Raw genomic sequence first — 24,336 nt, forward strand, 5'->3', positions numbered from 1 at the left:
TAACAGAACACCATGCATGGTCAGATATTATATTACAGACCCGTGTCTAGTTAACAATAAATTTTATTTCCACAGCTTACAATAAATTTTATTTCCATAGCTTTTCCATAGCTTATTTTATTTCCATAGCTATTTGATAAATGATATATTTTAAATGGAACAAGGTTCGATTTTAACTAATTAGAAAAGCTGCAATAATGTGAAAAGAAGTGTTGAAGCAGAGATGAAAGGAAGAATGGGATTAACGCCGAATACCTAACAAAAATAATTTGAACAAACGTTATAAATCAAGAAGGATATAAATACAGAGTGTCTCGCAACTAGTGGTCCCTGAAAGAGGGGGTAGCTGACATGATTTTGAATAACATTTCCCTTTGCAAAAATTGGATTTAAGGCTTCGTTTTTGAATTATTAAGGAAAAACACGGACCAATCAGAGCGAAGGGATTACGCATGCGCAGACGCGAGAGCGACAGCGTCGAGCCTAGTGGCTGCGCATGCGTAATCCCTTCGCTCTGATTGGTCCGTGTTTTTCCTTAATAATTCAAAAACGAAGCTTCAAATCCCATTTTTACAAAGGGAAATCTTATTCAGAATCATATCAGCTACTCCCCATTTCAGGGACCTACACTAATTGTAAGACACCCCGTATAGTATAAAATAGAAGAAAAAGTTTACTTATTTTTAAATTAATTAATTGAGTGCTTAAAAGTGGAGAGTAAATCAGACACCCTTTTATTGGAAGAACCATATTTATTATACACGCATACGTCTTTTTGCTTCTTTTTTCAGAGACAACCTGTGTCCCTCACTGTACATGTTTTCGAATACAGACTATGTTTTATTAGTAGCGTTACGACAACAGAATGGTTTCACGAAAATACTACAAACTGATTCATAAAACCATCCCAATCGGTTGTCCATGCAGCTGATACAAAATTGTATATTTACAAAAAAAGAATGATATAGTTACGTGATACACATGCCTTCACTGACGCACACAAATCTTAACATTACTGTTGCGAATAAAAAACTGTATATAACAGAATATGCTTGATGGAAGTCCGCTATATTTAATTAATATTCGATATCTAACTTTAAGACTGGAACTCTATTGTGACTCGAATGTTTTTGTATCCTTTGTGATATTCATTAATTTTTGGTTTGTTTCCTTTTCAAATCATGCAACAGAATTTTTTCGTATTTACTGTTGATACTTTCGGTATCATTTGGGTTTCCAAGTTTCCAAATTCGAAATTAATTTGAATTATTTTGAAAGAAAGGATATATCGACGATTCCAAGATGACAGATGTCAAACTATGAGTGTTGACCCAAAAGAAGTCTAACCTCACCGTGAACTTTTCTAGCGTTATTTTTCGGCAAATAAGAATAATAACTGTATTATGCAATATGCACTATCTCTCACTCTTAAAGATATTTGCCAACTGTCACTGCCTTTTGCTTAACATTTTGACTGCCACATCACTCGCATATGACGCTTAATCTCCAATACGAATGTATCATCTGTGTTATTAAGAATTTGTCCACTAACCTAATTGGAAATGTTCGTATAAACTATTTGAAACTATGAATAATAAATATAACTGTTATGTGAAACAATTATATTTAATATTGTGAGAATATTTAGTAAGATTTGTTAGAAACAAAAATAACATCTAATATTATTTTCAAATGCTTTTGTGTGGTAGTCAACGTGTTAATGTAGGCGTAACCGATCAAATACCGCTGAAAATATGTGTGAGGCGTCCATTTTTCTATTCTGACCAATTAGAGCCATAGCTCTTCTGAGTCAGCCTCTTCACGCGCCAACTCGTTGATTGACATCGGTAGCTTCTCTAGCAATTTGGAAACTTGCACGGACATTTTTCCAATAAAATACATAACATTATTTTATTGAAACAAATGAGCTAAAATAATTCAAATCCAACATTTTCGGTATCCAGTTTAAAGTTTCTTAACTAATACAGAAATACGAGTTAATAATTAACTAATTAATACGATTAAACGTATTAAATAATTAACACGATTAAACGTATTGAATAATAAATATTTCGATGCTTGTATCTATAAAGTTTTTACACAACGTTCCATTTTTTACCGCAGGCGACAATCAAGCACATTTTGATTAAAGCAAACGTATACAATTTGCGCACGGTATTTAAAAAATATAAAAATTGTCTTTCCATTTTTGATATATTATCTACAAAACCGCATTTGTTTCTTATAATTAATCTCTCATACGACGGTATCCTGTATTTTCGATATTTGTGTTTAAATGGTGGACTAAAAGTAATTGGCACGAATTGATTCCTGGAAAATCAATCAGCTGTTAGAAGAAACTGACTTCAATCTGTCCATTGAAATTCACTCGTGCTTCACGGTTTATCACAGAATAACATGTCATTATATTAATAATACTAATTATGATAAAAAGAGAAATAATCCTGTATTCAATTTTACAAACGATCGATTTTTATACAAAAGTTATTAACCTATATTATATGTATGAAAATTGTGCATATTTTAGCTGGCGTTAAAAAGTTACAAAATTCGTCAAAATCAGTTTTAAAATTCGTCAAAGTCAATGGATAATGAAGTCCGGGGTAGAAAGACATTATCGTTCGAATTTGAAACGAACCCTGCAAGTTTCATAGATGTCATATATAACAAGTTCAGCAATTGTTGCGTAATAATATTAATCATCCTTTTACAATTATTAATCCTTGGTGTATTTATTTCGTATCGGTAAATTGCTCGATTTTATTGTATTTTAGAATATAATATATATGCATAGATCATGCGTTTTTTATTTTAAAATAAACAATTGTTACATGTTAATTGCAAAAGTAACACATTAACTTTGCAGGAGATTTACCCAATATTTTGATATTTTTTAAAATGAATTTGTTAATGAAACTGCATTCGTAAAGGAACACAAATGTTTTATTATTTTAACCATTATTCTTCACTCATTGTGTTACTTGTACACACATTAGTATAATGTTTACAAAAGCACACTTACACAGGCAATAAGCCGTTCCATTCGATTACTTGTGCATTACGTGATAAAGTGCGTCAAATAAATATATAAATGTTGCGTGACATTTTTGCTCCATCAACTTTGTTTTAGAAGAGGACAATTTTAAATTGAATGCCGGTTGACGATATGATCAAATAATATTTTTAATGTTTTTTTTTTTCATAATAAGATGTTTGTAGGATTTTTGTCAATTTGTAAAACCGAATGAATCTGATCAAAATAAAGTTATAGATGACATGATGTAAAAAATCTCAATTAAATCTCGATTAAATGTTAAATTAAATCTTAATTAAACGTTGTATCAATAGAAAAGATATTACCATATAAGAAAAAGAATAAATTAAGAATGTGATTGCAATTGAGAGGTATTTGTTCTAAATTAAACAATTAATTGTCTGTAAATGTATACTAATAAAATTAAATTCGTAAAATTGAAAATAGATATTAAATATCGATATAACTCAAATATTTCATAAACTATCACACAATTTGCGTTCAAAAAATTATATATAATTTAAACACATGTTTCCAATATTTTCGATGGCATTTTTTTGTACATATCGTTAAAATATTTAAATACGTAAATACCCAATAAATTATTTCCATTAGAAAGTTATCCGTTAAATATAAGTAGTCTCATATCATCATAATTTGCAAAAGAGATAAACAAATATAAAATTATAAATTCAAACGCGGAAGTTAACGAGTTTACAAATGAGCTTCAGTCACACTTTCAAAGGAAATTAATGCTTTATAAAAATGACAGACATTTATTGTAAATTTTATGAACACTTCAAATTTTACCGTGCAGCAGAAATTATTATTATAGTCATTTTTCATTTTGTCAAAATCCTTACCACTGTGACAATAGTAATATCTGCCAATGGCGATAAAAAATTAAATGGATATTCATGATTGTTTAAAAATGACCGAAAATTATTAGGGACTGTGAAAACATTGGAATACTTTGAAAAACTGAAACATATTTGGCTTATAAATGTAAAATATGTTGAAATGAAAAAACATTACAAAAATTTAAATGTCGTGATACCAAACAAACAGTATTATTATAATAAGCATTCACTGAATTAGTATAATACATTGCTTCGTTAAAGAAAAGTGCAACTGATAATTAACATTGTAACAAATTTATTTCAAAAATTATTCTAGACTACTTTCATTTACTTTTGTAATATTTCAAATATTAATGCGTTGAATATTAGATCACTGATAATAAATGATTTCATTATTAAAGTCCGAATAAAGTAAATATTCATAGAGCGTTCTACTAAAATCAGACATCAAAATTATTTTTGTTATAAACCTTGAGATGACATTTAAAATGACTTGAAAACAAATTTTTCTATCGTTACTGAATACATGTACGAAAAATACATGTCATATTTAATAACAATACAAATAATTTAAATACTTGTGTTAAGAACATTACATACACTACCGTCCATAAGTATCCAGACACTTGGTTTCATTACATAAAAGATAGTTGAACTTTGTACGAAAGGTATTTAGGGTTATCATATCATTTGTAATAATTATTATTATCTTTTTTGAGGTGTCATAACGTAATGGAATTAATGTTTAAGTACAAATTATACAATGAAAGTGTGAAAGTAAAATTCATGTCCAGAAGTACAAAGTTCAAATTTGTGAATCTAATGAAACGCTTTCGATTCTAAAAGAAATTTTAATTTCTACTGTGTTTCATTTCTATGGTGCAGAACGTATTCACAGGGTTCTTCGATATGTTTCAAGTGTTTGTAAACTGTTGGTAGATGTTTAAGTTCCCTCAATGGAGATAAGAATGGAGGTAACGCTATACACTCGACAGTTTCGGTTTAGTTCGTCTGTAGCTTCTTTTCCATCGAGATATGAGTTCCAAACGAGAATTATCAATGGAAAAACGTTCCAGTATTCTGACCTTCGCAGAAAAAAAATCGATTTCAGTTACTGTTGGAGATACTTGAATAACTTTCATGCAACGCGAATGCATATTTCGCTGATGTCCGGATACTTATGTACGGTAGTGTATATTAAAAATTTGTATTGTCACCCTATTAAAAAATGCAAGTATTTATAATATACTTGAATAGTAATTTTTAAAAATTACAAAAAGGATCAAAAAACCATAGGAATCTCCAATAACATAAAATTCAGAAAATTACTTAATTGAGATTTCATTAACTATAATATTCATCGTATAAAAAGATTAAATTAGAAGTAGTGCAACTTACGCGAAATTACCCCCAAACTCAATGCGTTAATATTCGCATATTAATATTCACAGCACCCCATAAATAACATTTAATATGACGAATTTATCTGACAAGTCCTACGAGAATTTTTTGCGAAATTATATTTGTATTGAGTCCGAACGAAATATTTGCCGAACAATTTTTCGACGAAATCGCTTCGACGAATACAGCAAGAGAATAAGTACAGTTTGTAAATAAACATGGATTCATGATTATTCAGCAATACGAGAAACATCGATAATATTCACACGCATACACGTACAGCATAGTATATAGCAAAGAAGTTCGATGGATTGGAAACTGCAATTGTTCGGTCAATGTTTGCTCTCCCTTATCGATCCGTTAAATAACAACTATTTCGCTTATTTTCTAAAGATACGTTTACAACTATGTTCTTATAGTATTCAGTACAGTGTATGTACATCTTATACCAGAAAAGATCCGAAATGTCAATATACACGTCTTACAGCTCTAGAATAATCTATTTGAGTTTGGCAATTGATTGGCAAATTTTCTTGGTCGTTAAGAACCATCGCAAAGCGTTACAAAAATAATCATTGACGATAATATCAATTATACAGTTTCGTTTGATAACAATGTTCTTCGATAACGTACATGCAATTTTGAGTATATACTTGCGATCAGCCACTCCATACAATACGAGTTTGACGAATAATATTTGTTAATAAGTTGAATAATTTCAACTTTTTTTGGTTAAAAAATTACGTACTTCAATTTCATTTGTTACAATATTACTTAGGGTTTCCAATTTTTTACACATTGGTGGACAGAAATAAGCATGTGCAGTAAAGTGTATAATATTATTAAAGATATACGAAATTATTTTTTTAATACATTTCTGTTCACTCTTTTAAATTATGAGGTTTTCGTGACTAAACTGCTGTTTCAATTTTCAAACAAATTATAATATTAATGATTCAAATTTATAGTTTCAAAATGTTCTAAAAATAATTTTTGTAAAAGCTACATTCTACACTTTTGTAAGTAGAAATTTATGCAATTAACTTCAGCTATGAATATAGTTTTCTTGATTCACTGTATCGTATACAAATTAAATAAACCGACTCTACGAAAATTATTTTTATATGTCAGTTGTTATAAAAAATATAAAAATCAATATTATTTGTCTTTTGCAATGCTTAACAAAAATACAAGGTCATTTAAATGAATATAAATATTGTGGATATGTAAGAGTTTAATTTCTGAGCATCTAAGATTTTTTATTTATTTTTTATTTGCTGGCTGAGACTTCTTTTGAATTATAGTAAATTTTTACTGAAAGAAGGTATAATAAATGGTATTTATAAGAAACAAATCATACTTACTTTCCTGTATGTCATATTATCAAAAATTAAAAATTATACAAGCTGCCAGTATGAATCAAGTTCTTCAATTTACCCGCGAAATTTAAAATAGATACGAACGATTGCCAGCACCATATCCCACTCTTCCCATGCATATCTTAAGCTGAACTTTTTATTTATAGTATAACTTAAAGACTTTACATAAAATGATGTAACTTAAAGACTTTAAATAAAATAATACAACTTAAAGACTTCAAACAAAATAATCTTAAAACTTTTCGGATCCATTTAAATCTTCATTGAATAATTTTAATTACATTGAGAAGAATGAAATAGAAATTATGTAAATAACTGAATCAACTGTCTTCGTTTACTAAATTTTGAACTGAACCGCTGCAGAAAACTCCCGTCACAGCTGCTACCAAAGAAACTAAAGACGTCGATAAAGGTTCTGGCCAAATGTCTGAAATAAAAGTAGAGAAATGAGGACATCAGGGGAAATGATCCACATAGATTGTTCTTAGTTTAAATTTCACAAGATTTTAAAAGAGTTCAAATGTTACGGGAAACGGACATGAAGATTGTCATTAATACCATTACAAATGACTTGTAACCTCGTTCTCCTATACTATTGTACTTCCTCGCTATTCATCAATCATCTCATATAATGGTTCTATTCCATGTATATCCTGCTGTCTCCCAATTCCCCTTCAAATCCTAATCACTCACACAATGTCACTTCATGACGCCTTCAATTGTTGCGCAAGAACCTCATTCTTATTTCAATTTTTAATTCTGCTAGATTCGAACCTAGGTAAAATAAAATTATAAACTTTATTATACACAATAATAAATTAAAATTGAAATTGAATAAAATTAAGATTGACCCACTAAATTTCTATATCTTTCAGTAAAAATTATGTAATAATGCATCTTGCATGAATGCTGTCTTATGTTCTTACCTCAGGCTTAATAAATGCCTCGTGATATACTGGCTTGCATACTAGCATCATTCTTCATTACCAAAGGTACGTTATAAAATTCAAATAGACACCAAAAATAAAATTCAATTTAAATAAATTAACAGTTATTTAAGACTGCCTGACAAGTATCTTCAAATCTCTGTAAAATCCCCTACCTTTAACCTTTTGCTTTATAACATAGATTTGTAGGGTACAATTCAAATGTGACAAACATAAAACGTACTTGCACAGATGAGTTTTCAATGCTGATTTGCATAATTAATCGCTAAATCTAAAATGTACCTAATATTTCAACTTTTATTATTTTTCTTAAAATTGCAGTTATTCTAACTAACGCAACTGCCGCAAAGATCATAGGTTAAGGGGCTAACATCATGCCACATTCGTGACGCAGGCAACAGTTCAAATACGGCGAACCTGTTTCGCAGTTTTAGTACGAATTTTAAATTTAATTTCAATTATAATTTACACAAGAAGCGCTAACGGCAGCTAACATTTCAAGCTTCTTTGCCTCAACTCAATAGAAATGATTAATGAACTGATTTAACGAAGAAGTGGGTTAAGCGGTTAAATTGTACACGAAATTTTAACTTCCCTTTAGTCAGACTTTACACTATTAAACTGTACGGTGTTAGGTAATAATTAAAGTGCAATAACTGAACGAAGTTGTATAAAGTTAGAACAAAGTAATAATTGATCAAAAATAAAGCAATTTTTTGGTGCTCGTTTAATAAACAAACAGTTTAATAAATGATAGATTTCTTCTTGACAGAATTTAGGTGTTATTTTCTTTCCTTTTTATATTAAACAAGGACAAATAAATATTCTTGGATTATTTTCCTTTAGTAACATACCCCAAGGCGAATGCCACCGAATAAATTTTAGAAATGAATGCAAGGTTTAAGGATAAGATAAGTATCAAGGCAATCCCTTGAAATAATGTAGCACAAAGGAGTTTCTATAATAGTCTCGTTTAACCAAGGTTTCCTATTATCCCAAATGCTTTGAACCTTATATTGGATGGCGGAATTGATTTTAAATATCGATTCTTTAAAGAAATAATGCGTCCCTTAAGAGTATCGTAGACAGCCAATGGCTATTTCCATTTCGTGCCAACGTATACTGTCAATTTATTTTTAACCGTGAAAGAAAATGATTTCACAAACTCTTTTTGTATTATCCGAGGCTTCTATTATCTGAAATATCCAGAATAATCGAAATTCGTATCTATATACTTATGGACAGAAATTTTGAAATAATGCTTAAAAAGTTTGTGATAAACGTCTTGCTTTTACACTTCGACTGTTGAAGGAAAAGAATATGTCGTTCTTAGAATGCATGCATGATGTCAATTCATGAGTTGGTGCGTGACATATTTTGAAATAAAGCAGTTACTTAATCCCTTGCACTATGATTTATTTATCAGGTGCGTTAGTCAGAACTGATTAATTGCAGTTATACTATTAAAAAAAATTTGAAATGTTAAGTAAATATGTTATTATACAATCGTTGACTATGCAAATTATAATTGGACTTGAACTCCAAATTGAAGCGTACTAAAAATTCAAGTAAAATTGATCACGGCCAAAGTACGAGCGTGTCACGAGTCAGATTCATCAAAATAGTGCAAAAGGTTAAAAAGTGTATAACAAACGTCTTGTTTTTTCACTTCCGTGTGTTGGTAAATAAAAGGATAGTTTTTGGAATATTTTTCATTGAGGTAAATCAGAAAATTGTGAGATATGTAGCAGTGTTATAGTTTATTTAAACTATACTCATAAATTACCGTGATGTCTCTGGTTTAGATTAGAGAAAAAAGAACGATTGTGGATTTAAAAGTGTGGTATACAAACTAGAGAAAAGGAATTCGGTTCTCAACTATTTTTAACGAATAACAGATAGAACTTTTTGATTTATTATTGTTAGGATAAGTTAACTGCATTTCAGAACAAAAACGCGCGTGCTTAAAATGTGTTATTTAAACCAAGTTTTGGACATTCTCGTAAATACACTCCTTCCCTTCGTGCTAATGATACTGGTGCTTGTGAAATCCCTACTAATGACCAACGTACCTACTAAACCAAACAAGTAAACGTGTGTAATTAAACCACAATTATTTTCCAATACCAAAGAATTCAAGTCAAATTTAAAATAGAAAAAGAGAGAATTAAAAAGAGATAAGACTTCTAAATAGGAATGTAGAATCAAACTTTAATTTTCATGTAACAGGTACAGGGTCATTTACATTATCACCTACCTACTATGTAGATAGTATATGAAAATACAGTAAGATGAAGTGGGGTAAGTGCAGACTGGTTTTTGTAAAGTTGATATTTAAACATAAGTATTTTCAGTCTGCTATGTAAATACTTAGCGCCTGTCGATATCGAACGATTTGTACAATTACTACCATTTAGTTAATATTAACTAGAACCTTAATTTTGTACATTTTGATTTTGATAGGAAATTGTTTAAAATGTCAACTACTCTGCACTTTCCCCGAAAATGGGGTAAGAGCGTAACTTGAAGTTAAATACTCTGAAACTTTATTTCATGTGCAATGGGGCAAGAGCAGAATTATTAACAAATGTGCTATAAAATGCTTTTTACTGCATTATGCAAGTACTCTATACTGCAAACAAGTACTCTTAGCTGAAATATAAAAGGGGATATAGTGAAACAAAACAAGGAAACAAACATACTAAATGGAGAAATTTTGCTCATATTGTAATAAAAACAGCCTGTATACGCACTTGTCCCGTTTAAGAACTTACCCCACTTCACCTTATGTGAAATATAAAATATGTGAAATACAAGAAGGTTTAATCATTGTATATAAACTATTGTATACAAATGTTTTCTGTAGCTCTATTATGTACTCCATATGTAATATGCATTGTACATAAGGAAACATGCATACACTATATGCATACATTTCCTTTTCAGTGTGTGTACAGGTGCTTCACCAGATGTACAATAATCTCGAGCCACTATAATCACGTTAGATAGTGATGCATCAAAATGACTCTGCATCCGTCTAACAAGTCGATTACAGAACATCCGTCTTCCTGGGATTAAAATCAAACAGGGCGGGCGCGGATTGGTTGGAATGTATGGATTCATAAACTCAAATTATCAAATATTTGAATTATTAGATTTCTAACTTATCAAACGCTAGATTCTCTAAATTTTGTTAGTTGCAGTATTTCAGAGATGAAAGATTTCCAAATTTTTTAATTCCAAAATTCCTAAATTCTGAGATAAAAATCTCAATTTTCTGGATTTTCAAAATTCTGAATTTCCAAATATTCAGATTTTCGAATCTGCAATCTGCGAAATTCCAAAATCTCTAAATTATATGGAATTTTCAGAATCCGAAGTCTCACAATTGCTAATTTTGCAAATTATTAAATTTCATGATTTCCAAACTTTCTAATCACAAAATTTCTCAGCTGTTCAAATTCAAAAGTTTACAAAATTTCTAGTCACCAAATTTTCAAACCCTGAAATCCCCAAATTTCAAAATTTCCATGTCTAATTCCAAAATTTTTAAATTTTTTAATCACCATATTCTCACATATTTAAATTCAAAAATTTCCAAATTCTCAAATCTCCAAATCCGTAAATTCCCAAATCTTCAAATCCCCAAATCCGTAAATCCCCAAATTCCAAAATTCCAAAATTCCCAAATTTTATAATCACCAAATTCCCATATATTCAAACTCCAAAACTTCCAAATTCTCAAATTCCCAAATCCGTAAATCCCTAAATCTCCAAATCCCCAAATTCCATAATTCCCAAATTTTCTAATCACCAAATTCCTAAATATTCAAATTCCAAAATTTCCAAATTCTCAAATCCCCAAATCCCCAAATCTCCAAATCCCCAAATTCCCAAATTACCAATATTTCCAAATTGTCCAATTGTCCAATACTAAAGCATTCCGCCTTAAAAAAAATTTCTTTCACCATCCCCAAAATCGTGGTACAAACTATAATATCCCAAACATAAATATAAAAATCTAATAAAATCCTCCAACGCAATTATTACTTTCAAATCAAACATAAATACACACACTACTCAATGAAAAAAAAATTACTAATAATTTGTTCCATATTGTATATTCTCAACCAGCCTCCTCCATAGTACAAATTGTACAATATCAATGTTCAATTATTAATATCATTTTAAAATATACATATCACAATACTTGCAATAAACAGACCTGAAAGAAATCATCTGAAAGTAAAAGAAATTCACACAAGGTTCAACAAACATCGACTCGTTTTATTACATTGTCTCAAGCGTATAAAATAGCAAAAAATTGCATTATTCGAAATTTAAGGTAAACACTTTAACCTTTCGATTATTTGATCGAGATATTATTTACATCAGACTCGATGGAATGGCTGCCACATCAATATTGATATACACGAAGCGATGGATCGATAAAAGAACATCGACTCGAGCGGACACTCTCGTCCCTAATACGTACTTAAGCGATATACAAACATTCGTCCAAAAATACAGTGCACAATCAATTTCGAACACCATTCTGGGTGTTTTGTGTTCCGGGAAACCCGATGGAGAAAATTCGTTTGACCCTGCTCAGAGTAATCGGTTTCCCTATCGCTCTTAAACATCTAAACATTCGCCCACGTCTTTATTACCTGGTCGTAAATACAAAATTAAGTACACGTCTTTGTATCGTCGAGAAAAAAATCTGACTCTAATTGTAAGTACTGAATACGATATCGTTCTTTTCGTTCTGCGTGCGTCATTGTACAACGTTATTGTTAAAATCTCATTTCTCACTTCGAGTGCTATATTCGCTGCAAAACTTTCAATTTAACAGGCTCCGTAATGACAAATCATAATTTTCGATAACAGTAATAGCAATAAATGTTACACGAAATAATTCTTTTAATTCGTAATCTTTGTGTTATATTTTAAATCCCTTGCTGATTTTGTTCTGATTTCTGAAGTTTCTTGAGGGATTCTTGAATACTTTTATCAGTTGAGTAACTTGATTGGATTGAAATTTTTTAAAAATAATCTGCTTGTAATATCTCTTCTTTCAAATTATAAAATTTATAAATAGTGGATAAAGATATTTATCGTTTTACTTTTATTTATACACGAGAATGAACTTAATTTCTATATACTTTTAAGTATTTGAATATTAAAAATTATGAAGAACGGATTCAGAGAAAAAGTTAATAAAGACGATTAAATAACTCAAATATTCAGCTAATAAGACCTGAATATAATATATTATTTCTGTAGTTTGTGACAAAGGAGGGAGAACCGGTATTATTCTGAGAAGAACTGAATTTAATTGCCTTCCGGATACTACGGTTATTAATATTAAATAGAAACATGAAGTAAGTTCAGTGCGTTTCACGCGAACACAGGTTGAATATTTTTATAATTATAACCAACTAGTAAGTTAGTCGTTGACTGAAGTCAACGATTAGGTTTAAAAGACCATGTTTTTAAATTACTCATTTAGATTAAATTAAATGCGTTTCTGCCTAGTAAAAATGTGTGTGGTAGTGTAAGTATGTAGTTATTTGTTAATATTGTTATTGTTGTTGTAGTGAAGCAGGAGAATCTACTAAAACAAAAGTCAGGAAGGGGATCTCACCACGTTCGCTGCAGCCAGACCACTTCGTGGCTTTATTATTATATAGAGATTGTATACAGCGTTCATCTGAACTCTATAAACTAAAAGGAAATAATAAATAATTTTAAAGTAAACATAGAAGATTTTCATACGAAAAGAACAAAAGAGTTATTTCAAACGATATTAAAAATTTATTCAGCATTGCAATTATAACCTATTTACGAAAAACTTTCATCTCACTCGAAATTTTTATTTAAAAATCTCTCGATATATTCTTCACAAAAATTATCCATAGTTTCTCTATATTTATTTATTTATTTAAAATTTGTATTTGAAGATTAAACAATTTAGAATTCGATCAACAAATCACAATTTAGATCAACCATTTTTAATATTGTTAGGTGTTTCAATTTGTTTCACTTGTTTTTTTAGGAACGAAAAATTAACAGGTGAAATATCTGTATCCGAAATCACGCAAACTGTTTACATCGCATATCGTGTAACACTTTACAAATTTACCCTCGTTCATGTTTGCTCTGCAAATGTAAACTAGTTGCTTAACTTCCGCGGCTGACAGTAAAGTTTGCAGAGCTTTCGAATGCGGTGCTGTAAGTCGTACGGTACAAGCAAACGAACGACGCGAAAGTAGCTTAAACAATTTTGAAGCAGTGAAGAAATTCTTTGAAATGAATTGTAAGAAGCGGGGACTCGAGTGGTAAATAACATTTTTAACCGACTTCGAAAAAGGAGGAGGTTACTCAATTCGATCAGTATATATATTTTTTTTTTTTTTCTATGTGTGCCCGCCGATTACGCCTAGCTGGATGGACCGATCGGAACGAAACCTTTTGCATCTGGTAGGTTCTGACTCCCCATTGGTACCATTATCAAAAAATTTTTCATTTTTTAATTGCAAAGTGTTGTTATTGCAAAAAAACCGGCAACTTTTGAAATAAACTTTTCTCGATTTTAGTGCGCTTTTAATATCTTATTACGGACGTGATTCTGAACAATTTTGTTCATATACAAATTTTGCGGAAAGCTTTAGTTTTCGAGATATTAGCGAAAAATTGTTGAAAAGTTTTGAAATCAACTTTGGACGATTTTCATGTCCTTTTAATATGTTATCGGGGACACGATTCTGAACAACTTTTTCCTTATCCACAATTAAGGGGAAGCTTTAGTTTTCGAGTTATTAGCGAAAAACTATTGTTACTAATATATTGAATTCTGCGTATGCCTCCGTGTCTCTGGTAGTGTATGAGTCAACATGCAGTCGCCGATTTTCTACTGTTTCTACGAACACGTCTTGCCGGCCGATAAAAAGTGTGAAATAAAATAATTTTTAGAAAAAAAATACGCCGACTTCGAAATGCACTAAAAAGTATAAAATAATTTCTATTTCCTAATGTAGTAATTTCTATTTCATTCAATCATACAATTACGTAACAGATATGAATGAAACCTCTTTACTCGTTAGGTATTATATTAAATACGTTTCAACCTTTTCGGAGGCGGCGCAAAATTAAATAACATATTCAAAATAATCTTTTAATTTTGCGCCGCCTCCGAAAAAGTTGAAACGTATTTAATATAATACCTAACGAGTAAAGAGGTTTCATTCATATCTGTTACGTAATTGTATGATTGAATGAAATAGAAATTACTACATTAGGAAATAGAAATTATTTTATACTTTTTAGTGCATTTCGAAGTCGGCGTATTTTTTTTTCTAAAAATTATTTTATATTCGTGGCATTCTGCTAAAAAGATATTAGAGAAAAGCTGTTTAATATGTGAATACCTAAAGTTTGAAAGTTATAGAGTGACTCTATCCATCAATTTTTAATATAGAAAATCAGACGCATTGCAGTCGCCATTACTGAGAGTTAGTTTGATATGTTGATGTATTCTAAAAATATTTTGTATGAAATGACAAACAAAACCGTATTCTGCAAACTGAACTTGGTAAACTTATTTAACTTGGTTAAAGAATTATAATTTATACTTCGTCTTTTGAATTATTGAATTTTTGTATTTGTTAGATTATTAGAATTTTGTATTTATTACCTTAAGAGCTTATTTATTAGTTTAAGAACTCTTTGTTTCTATAATTGAATAAATATAAACAAATTCTGCTGCCTTGAATTTTCCACGCATTTTATTAACCGTGTAGCGAAATACACATCTCGTTTCATTAGCTTGGTGTATATTATATTTTCACTGTAATTTATGACATAATTGAAAATAAATGTAAAATAATAGACGATAGCTTTAAAAATTTAAACTTGCATTTAACGCTGTCAAAGATCATTTTTATTCTACAAATTTGTACTTGCTTGTAAAAAATACAGTTATGTAAAAAACGACATCAAGTGATTCAGAAAATGAATTAAGTACCATTTTACGAAATGAATAAATGTTCAATAATTTACTAATATAAATTAATATAAAATATTAATAATTTACAATATTTAAAAATTGCATTTATTTCTAAAGAATTATATTGATGCAATTAAAACATATTTAGCTTAAAAATTTGACGTGTCGCCATGGTTTTCATAATCCGAAAAGACGTTCATAAAATATTGCAATATTTGAAACTTGATATCAATAATCGTTTTCAATGAATACGGAGCGTGTTAAAATTACAAAATGTTATTTAATAAACACAGTATTTACCAAATTAAGTACCGTTTTTGTAAATATAATTATAGTAACCTAAAGTGTATTTTTAGAATTTTCTAAAATAACGTCACATTGAATTTCTCAATCCATTGACTGTGTGATTCTCGCAAAGACTTCATTGACTCGCAAGGAATGTTAAATTCGTAAGAAATAAATAATTCATAAATACAAACGAAATTCGATTGTTTAGAAATATGTGCACTATGTAAATTTTTAGCTAATGTTAATTAATAAATAGATCTTTATTAGCAATTAGTTGTATTGAAGCGAAATGAAATATCGTTCTTGTTTAAAATACAAAAATAAAATTGAAGTATCTATTCTCATGAAAATTATTATTTAAAATATTATTTAAAACACGTTGATAAAATGTTTCACTGCACAAGAAAATTTGAGAGGTTAAATGTTTCACTGCACTGTTTTAAATTTTTAAAAGTTCATTAAACTTTGGCAAGGAAAATTAATTATTAATTAAGATCCCCTGTCAGAAATTACAAAAGCGCTCTTACCTGCTTTTATACAAAGTGTTCAGTTTAAAGTAGTCATTCAAATAGTTAATTCTTAATTTAGAAATAGTTGCTATCATTTTCCATTCACTGATGTTGAAATTAAATCTAATTATAAAGTTCTATGAAAGCAATATAATTATATTTCAGAATTATATTTTCAACCTCACGAAAATGTTATTACTTACTTTTATTATAAAATCCTCGAATATTACAAAACTTAGTAAGTTCAAAAGTATTTACCCATCTACATTTTTAAATATTATATGATATGTGTCTAATTTTTCTTTGGAAGGGCCGAAATCTTCTAAAAAAAAATCCCAGTACAAATTTGTGAAAATTATTGAAATTTGCTGAATAACCCTTTGCACCCTCATTTTTTTAAATGATGAATCAACGACTACAACACAATTTTGTAGTCTAAATTTTTGAAAACCGTTTGAAAATAAAATTATAAATTTATTTACTTTCATAAATTAGAAATTTATTTATTTTGGGTTTGAAAAACTTCTGAAGTGTTTTTGGAAATAATTTTATACATTCTTGAAATGTAAAATATATTATTTATTTATTATAACTGTCTAATCGAGTGCAAAGAATTAAATTAGAGGGATCTCAGGATATACCTTACTCTAAAATTTTTGTACATTTATGCAATCATTTCATATTTCGTAACATTTAAATTATCTGACTGTTCTCTACAACTTTATTAATCGCTTTTATTTTCTGTATCAAAAGATTTCTTCTTCGTACATGTTTAAATAAATAAAAAAATAAACAATATTTAATACTTCAAATCTATCCTAAACTTCTAAATAAATTACCTTAAACACATCATGCCACTATAATCGTTCAGTTTCTCTCACATCAAACCTCTATTTTTTCTCTTTATCGATATACTTTAATTATTTCGTGTTAAAATAACCGTCACGCGCGATCATTAAATATAAGAAAAGAGAATATCGATAAAGTGAACGTTTAATTATAATTTCTAATACCATTATATCAAAATATCATCGAACAGAACTTTTACTGTATTATTATAAGAAACGAATGATTTTCACATACATCGATATGCTGAACGATGGACAAATACTTTTGAATGCCCGACTAATGTGACGAATAGCAGTCAAAGGATTAAGGAAATTATTTACGGAACATTTATATAAACGTTGACAATGACGAAGAACGAACTGTTTATATTTGAAAGAACCGCTACCTCGATCGAATTGCTGGTAAAATGAAACATGTGTACACGGATCGTCCAGGTGATTTTTCATGATAAGTGATATGATTTCTACGAAGATGCGAGTTTTTTGTTCCCACTGACATGTTTATCCTATCATGAAAAAGGAGGGCCTCTCGTTTTTATCCGTCCCCTTTGCTTTTTCATTCTAGGCAAATGATTTACATTTAACTGACGTCTCTACTACAGCCCTTGGACGGATGGTTGCCACACACGAATGTAATTCGATTAGCAATTTGTGCTTGTTGATTAAATTATCGTTGGATTCTCAATAAATCGAGCAAATTATCGGGCAAGATTCGATTATTAACACGCTGAATGCCGGAGTAAGCGAATTATTTTCTTACTTTTTCTGAGGTTGCTGAGCCTACTTGAGAAGGAAACAATATTTCTTAATAATGATATATTATATTGCAATATACTGAAATATTATACTGAATTATATTGAAATATTATGACTGAATTATACTGAAATATTATTTAATGATGAAGGCGTGGGAAATAAATGTGGAAATTCATATATTAAATGAAAAAGATTTTACTGAAGGAAATAAATGATAACCAAGATTTTCTGGAAGATTTTTTTAAACGCGGTTTAAATATTAATCTAATACATAATTTATCAGTATTAGTAGTAGTATGAAATTAGCTGGTGTATTGTTATTAATTAAAATTTTGTAGAATAATTTAGAGCAAAAATGTCAATATGTTATTTCAATAAAAATTAACCTCAAAATTAGATGAACATTCTCATCTTTTATAACTTGAAGCATGATATGCTTCATCAAATATTTTTGGTAAATATTTGATGAAACAATACACAAACTTGAATTAATTAAATCTTAATTAAATCGCGTATCATTCAAACATTGGTAATATAGCGACCAAAGTTAATCAGAATTCTATATTAGTTCACCGAATATTAATAGAAATCAATACTAGTTTTAATTAGATACTAATAAAAATCCAAGTTAAAATTATATAAAGTGACACAATTAACTATAATAATCATTATGGAGAATTGCGATGGTGAAACTTCAAACACCAATGACAAATATTCAGCAAATAAATAAGCAATAATTAAATATATAAATATCAAACAACTCTGTCATTCGATCATTAACACTAGGTTGACAAGACGCGTCATTTTGACGTGTTTCGAATTGTTTTAAGAAAATTACAAAAATCGTTCGCATTTTTATTTTATCTCTTGTACTGACTTTTATCCATTGAACGAGGTAAATATATATTGAAGTCTATTTTCTTCAAAAGCTTTGAAATATTTTAATTTGCTACGTGGTATACCTATCTCTACGGATGTGCGTCAATTTGACGCGATCGTAATGTAAATACAATTTTTAGTAAATTAGTTTTACCCACGCAAAAATTACAACAATCATAAATATGAATGCACCGACAATACCTTATAAACGACGGACTTCGCTATTCTGGAGTCGCACATGGCCGGCACAGCCGGTATGCCGGGATCGGACCCGGCGTTGCAGTACAAATCGCAGTTCGCAGGGTAGAGAGAAGTAAAAATATGAATGTAGAATATTGAAGTAATGTACTAAAATATTCTTGAATAATAAAAACTTTCTATAAATATATATCTCATATTTTCATTTCTTACTTGTAGTGTTTAATTATATTGATTTCTAAGTGGCTGTTTTTCTTTAAATATATGTATTCGTTCGTGCGTCAAATTGACGCGTGTTCGTAGAGACGGGTATATAAGAAATGTCCCTAAACCTAATGTCAATAAACATATTTTGTATTTGAGAGGTTAAACTCACTTTTCGCACAAACTATGTAATTGTTTTCGGTCTATAATCAGAATTCTTTATAAAATGCAGATCAATTCTCCCATTAAAAGGTCAAACAGCTAAGAACGAATATCATTCCAGAAATAACTGGTAACGCAATCATCCTGACCCAGCTACAGAAATAAAATTTGTAAAATATAGAAAGCATATCCGGTAAAGCTCATGGATAAACTGAAACCCACATACGCGTTTCACGTTAATTTAAAAGCAGTTTACTTTTCGATGATTGAACGCCGTTACGTTTCCAGAAATTACTTTTGAAGTTCAAATAACTTCAAAAGTTATTCTGATGTAACTTTTTAAATTATTCAGATGTAACTTTCCAAGTTTCTATTATGCAGAGTGCCTCAGAAAAAGTTAAGTATGGAAAGATAAGTATGCCGTTCTTTAATGTTGGAACGATGAACAATTTTCTCTGTTCCTGTATGAAAAATGAAAGATTAGAGGATGTTAAAGTACGTTTTGATTTGTTGGTACAATTTGAAACTTTTGTAATAAGTATCTTCTCTGAGATGTACATTTTCGGCTGCAATTGTCATCATCAATTGCAGATTTATTGAATTGCTGAGGATTTTCAAACTATCACATGTGGGGTATTGTATGGATCATCAGATTGATTAGACTATAAGTACTAATAATTATCTTTGTTGGGATGTATATTCTATAATCAATATGTGTTGCTGCCACAAAATGTATTAAAACAAATTCCATAAAAAAAAAAACACAAATTCTTACTCAGATCATATCAATTCAAATTTAACTGCGTATATTATTTACATCTGAATTAAACACATGCAATTGTTTTGCCTCATTGTTATTTATAAAATACCATCAATAAAATGCTTGAAATAATAAACTGATTTAAATAAAATATTTTCAACCCAGGATTTGGGATAATCTCTGCAATTGGAATAGTCGATTAAAATGTAACACTGAACTGATTGCGATTCAAATGTTAAGGGAATACATTTACTGAATTAAACACAAGATAAAATTATTTTATAAAATACAATTATTTGAAATAACGAATTACGTCGAATAAAATATTTCTAACCTTGAGTGCAAGATCAAACAAAGATAGTACTTCTTCCACAAGTGAGAGTAATTTGATTTCTATAAGGCAGAATAATAAGACTTCTGAGATTAAACTTCTAGTGGGCAATGCTAGGTACATTTAGTTTGTAAAAGTTTTCTTACGTTATTTGAAGAATATAAGTAATAAAGTATTTCATATAATTCATTTCAAATAAAATTCAACCCCATACGTGGAATCCAGCAGAAAATATCAACTCCAGTCATGAGATTATGAAGATAAAAATAATTATCAATGCTTTTGCCCAGTATCATTACTTTTGCAAGTAACAGAAATAGGTGTTAGTGACATTATTTGGAAGTATGAAGCTCGATTTTCTTGCGAATCCAACGAATCAATCGTGGCAACCCAACGCGGGATACGCATCTTACAACCCTTAAGATATGCAACCAGGACTAATCTACATCACGGTAGGTACCTAAACGCGAACATCGATCGTTTCGATCAATCGACAATGCCTATCAAGAAAGAAATACCCTCAAAATTCGAATGTGTCATTAATTACGGTAATTATTTTCCGAAATACCAAAAATGCAGAATCTTTCGAAAATCTCGAAAAATAATCACCGTTAGAGATGTTATTTTTTTAACGTGCTTCCGCTTTCTAAAATCAGCTGACACGTTGACTTATTTATATTTAAAGGATCAAATTCGCAATGTCACATTAAAAGTTTGCTTTGCCGATATGTGAACAATTTTGGAGAACGTAAGGTAATCGATGTTCGTCACTGCTATTTAATCATGAAATACATAGTATTTATTAGCAAACACTTTCTCCTTACCAATTATCCTGCAACTTCTAATAAAGCTATCAGATCTATTCTTCCAGGATAAGCCATACACTTACAGCTTCTTTCGTGTAAATTATTTTTCACTTTGATCATTCTTCATCATTCTTCGTTTGACAATCGTCACTTCACAGTTTCTGCGCAGAATTCTTTCGAGACATAAAATGGAGTGCGAACGAATTTTAAATACAAGAAAATAGGTAGCCAAACGCTTCCTTGACAATTTATAAACACTTCGAGCCCTTATTTTCAATTCCGATGCAAGCATCGATTGTTTCAGAATTTTTTATTGGTTCATATAATTATTATTTTATGGAAATATTTTGCTTTATTAGAAAATCCAAGAAATACGCAGTCGAGAATGATTCATACAACTTCTAAAGTTTTAACTCTCAAATGACGGAGCTGTCTCTCGTAATTTACGACATCGAAGTTCAATTGTTCTTGTCATTATTGTGTTAAATATAATTTCACTAAAAAATTTTAACTTAAAAGTAAAACAGTTTCGACATGGATAAAATATTGCGTCGTAATTGAAACAGCTTCGCCATTTGTCAGTTGATAATAATTACATCCGTTAGTAAATTGACAGAATACAACCATTCGAGGATTGACAAGTTTCCCGAGTTAAATGTTTTTAATTATAAAAACGTTTTAATACCAGAACGTGCACCAATTCGATATTGCATGCAATGCTTTATTCAGCGTAATTTTTCATTTATCACAATATACGCAACGGAAGGTTTTAAAGTAACAATTCTTATGGGGAAAGGTTGCCAAATTTGGACCACCACTATTTAAAATCTAAAATGATAAAATAGTTTCAATTTATAGGAATTTATTAAAAAATATATTCTGAAAGAGGAAAAATATAATTTATTAAGATTCTATTGTTAATTAAGAAAATTAGTTTTCTAGGAAAATTTCTGTATTGTAAAATATGGAAATATTTGTGTATTGTAAAATACAGAAATTTGATTGTTGAATTATTGTATTAGTGCAATTAAATTCAACTGAAAATGTTCTATTAAAGAAGTATATATCAAAAGTTGGGACTATGAATATTTGTGAATATACGCATCTGAATTATATAATTTGGATTATGAAATTGAGGATCATGGAGATTTGATAAAATAGTAGTATTTGGGAAATTTTAGAATATAGATGTTTGATATACAAAATGAGGAATATAGAAATTTGGGAATATAAAAATATGGATGTAGATATAGTGAGTTAGGAATATAGAAATTTGGATATGTAGAGATTTTGAAATATGGAAATTTGGGAAACATCAAAATTTGGGGATTGTAGAAATTGAGAGAAATTTGGAAATGTGAGACTTTAGACATATAGGATTTGAAAAATGCAGAAAGTTGGAGATTTAGAAATTTGAAGATATAAAAATTTGAGAATATAGAGACTTTGACAGAGTAACTTAGAAATATAGAATTCTGAAAATATAGAGATTTGGGAAATGTGGAATTTGGGAGGCACAGAAATTTGTGAGTATAGAAATTTAGACACATAGAGATTTGAAAATATAGAGTTCCTGAAATGTAGAAATTTGGGAACATAGAAATTTGGGAATATAGAAATTTGTAAATATGTACATTCAGAAGTATAAAATTAGGGAATATAGAAATTTGTAAATTATCAAAATTGGAGAAGACTGAGATTCGAAAACTACAAAAATTGAACACAGATTTTCCAAAATAGAAAAATTAAGGAATACAAAGATAGTGGTATAGAAAAAGGAATATAAAAATTCCAAACATGTATAAAAATTTGAAAAATAGACATATTAAAAGTACAAAAATTACAGATATAAAAATTGGAAATTGTTGTTAATATATTTCATTAACTGTCACAATACAGTTATACATAATAATCATTATATTAATCAACTATAAAAATAGAAAACCAATTATGCTAACATATCAGCAGCTCTAACGTACATGTAGTCCAATTATGGCAACCTCTAAACTCCTTTGACCATACACAATATACTTAAATATCCTGTACACTTAAAAATTAAAGTGATCGATATAAACTGATATTTACACTTTTCCTTCTCCACTCATTACGCCTTAATTATATATACTAATTCAAGTCTCTTACAATTACAATTTCCGTAGAAACGTTTCGAAATGTTAGAAATTCTAAAAAAATTTCAAACATCTTTCAAATGTTATCAAAGCCAGAAAGTGTTTATAATTTGAAAAGGGAAGGAATTTCTCTCCTAAAGTTTGTCCACCTACGATACAAAATCTGGGAATTCTCGTTCGCATAAATTCTCTCCAGAATGAGTAAATTACCTTTCGAGCCACACTTCCGCTATAAAGCATTAGTGGAAATGAATTATTGTCGGCTGATTTACCATCCACGTGCTGTCAAGACGATCTCGAACTCTTCCCGTGTACAAAACTTCTTCGTGAGCTTTGGCGTCGTTCAGTTCACAGTTTCACAAAACGTGAATGAAAACTAAAACTGTTATCACTTGGGCACGTGTCGCCCGCCACGAGGAAACTAACTAGAAAACAATCACTTCTGGAATCATGGTTGAAAAAAAATTCATCACAAGTCTTTCTAAACAGAACCAGACACATTGATTCTTCCTCAGCTCCAGCTTCCGTTTATTTGTTTGAGTTCTAAACACACGGGCCATCGAATGCCACTGTCGTCCTTCAAAATACCTCTAAATGATCCTCGTATTCGTTGATCCCTGAACGATATGAGGTATTCGAGCATCACATCCCTGATTCCGCTATTCCTTCGTCGTCTGCAAAGATACACGATATCAAGTAGGAATTCCGAGAATCAAAATGGATGACGCGTGAATTAGGATCAAATCATGCCAGGCTAAATTCGTTTGTGAAGCAGATCGATTAGATGCAGTTACTACGTTTCCTAATGTTCTCCAT

At 29.7% G+C, this 24,336-nt stretch overlaps 1 protein-coding gene across 9 annotated transcripts in view; it reads right to left on the minus strand.

Moving 5' to 3' along the window:
* Positions 1 to 24,336, minus strand: part of Ptp10D (Protein tyrosine phosphatase 10D) — a 160,323-nt gene that overhangs the window by 49,973 nt on the left and 86,014 nt on the right. For 2 of the 9 annotated variants that reach the window (XM_076535937.1, XM_076535932.1), the window contains one exon: positions 733 to 7,122. The exons of 1 other annotated variant lie outside the window; for it this stretch is intronic. In XM_076535937.1, the coding sequence (XP_076392052.1) occupies positions 7,016 to 7,122 (107 nt within the window). In that variant the 3' untranslated portion in view covers positions 733 to 7,015. Of the gene's footprint in view, positions 1 to 732; positions 24,195 to 24,336 lie in introns of those variants that run through there. 6 more of the 9 variants (XM_012279386.2, XM_076535958.1, XR_013039443.1 and 3 more) reach the window with 5 other exon arrangements.

This window comes from Megachile rotundata, chromosome 1, assembly GCF_050947335.1.
Source record: "Megachile rotundata isolate GNS110a chromosome 1, iyMegRotu1, whole genome shotgun sequence".
NCBI classification, from domain to species: Eukaryota; Metazoa; Arthropoda; class Insecta; order Hymenoptera; family Megachilidae; genus Megachile; species Megachile rotundata.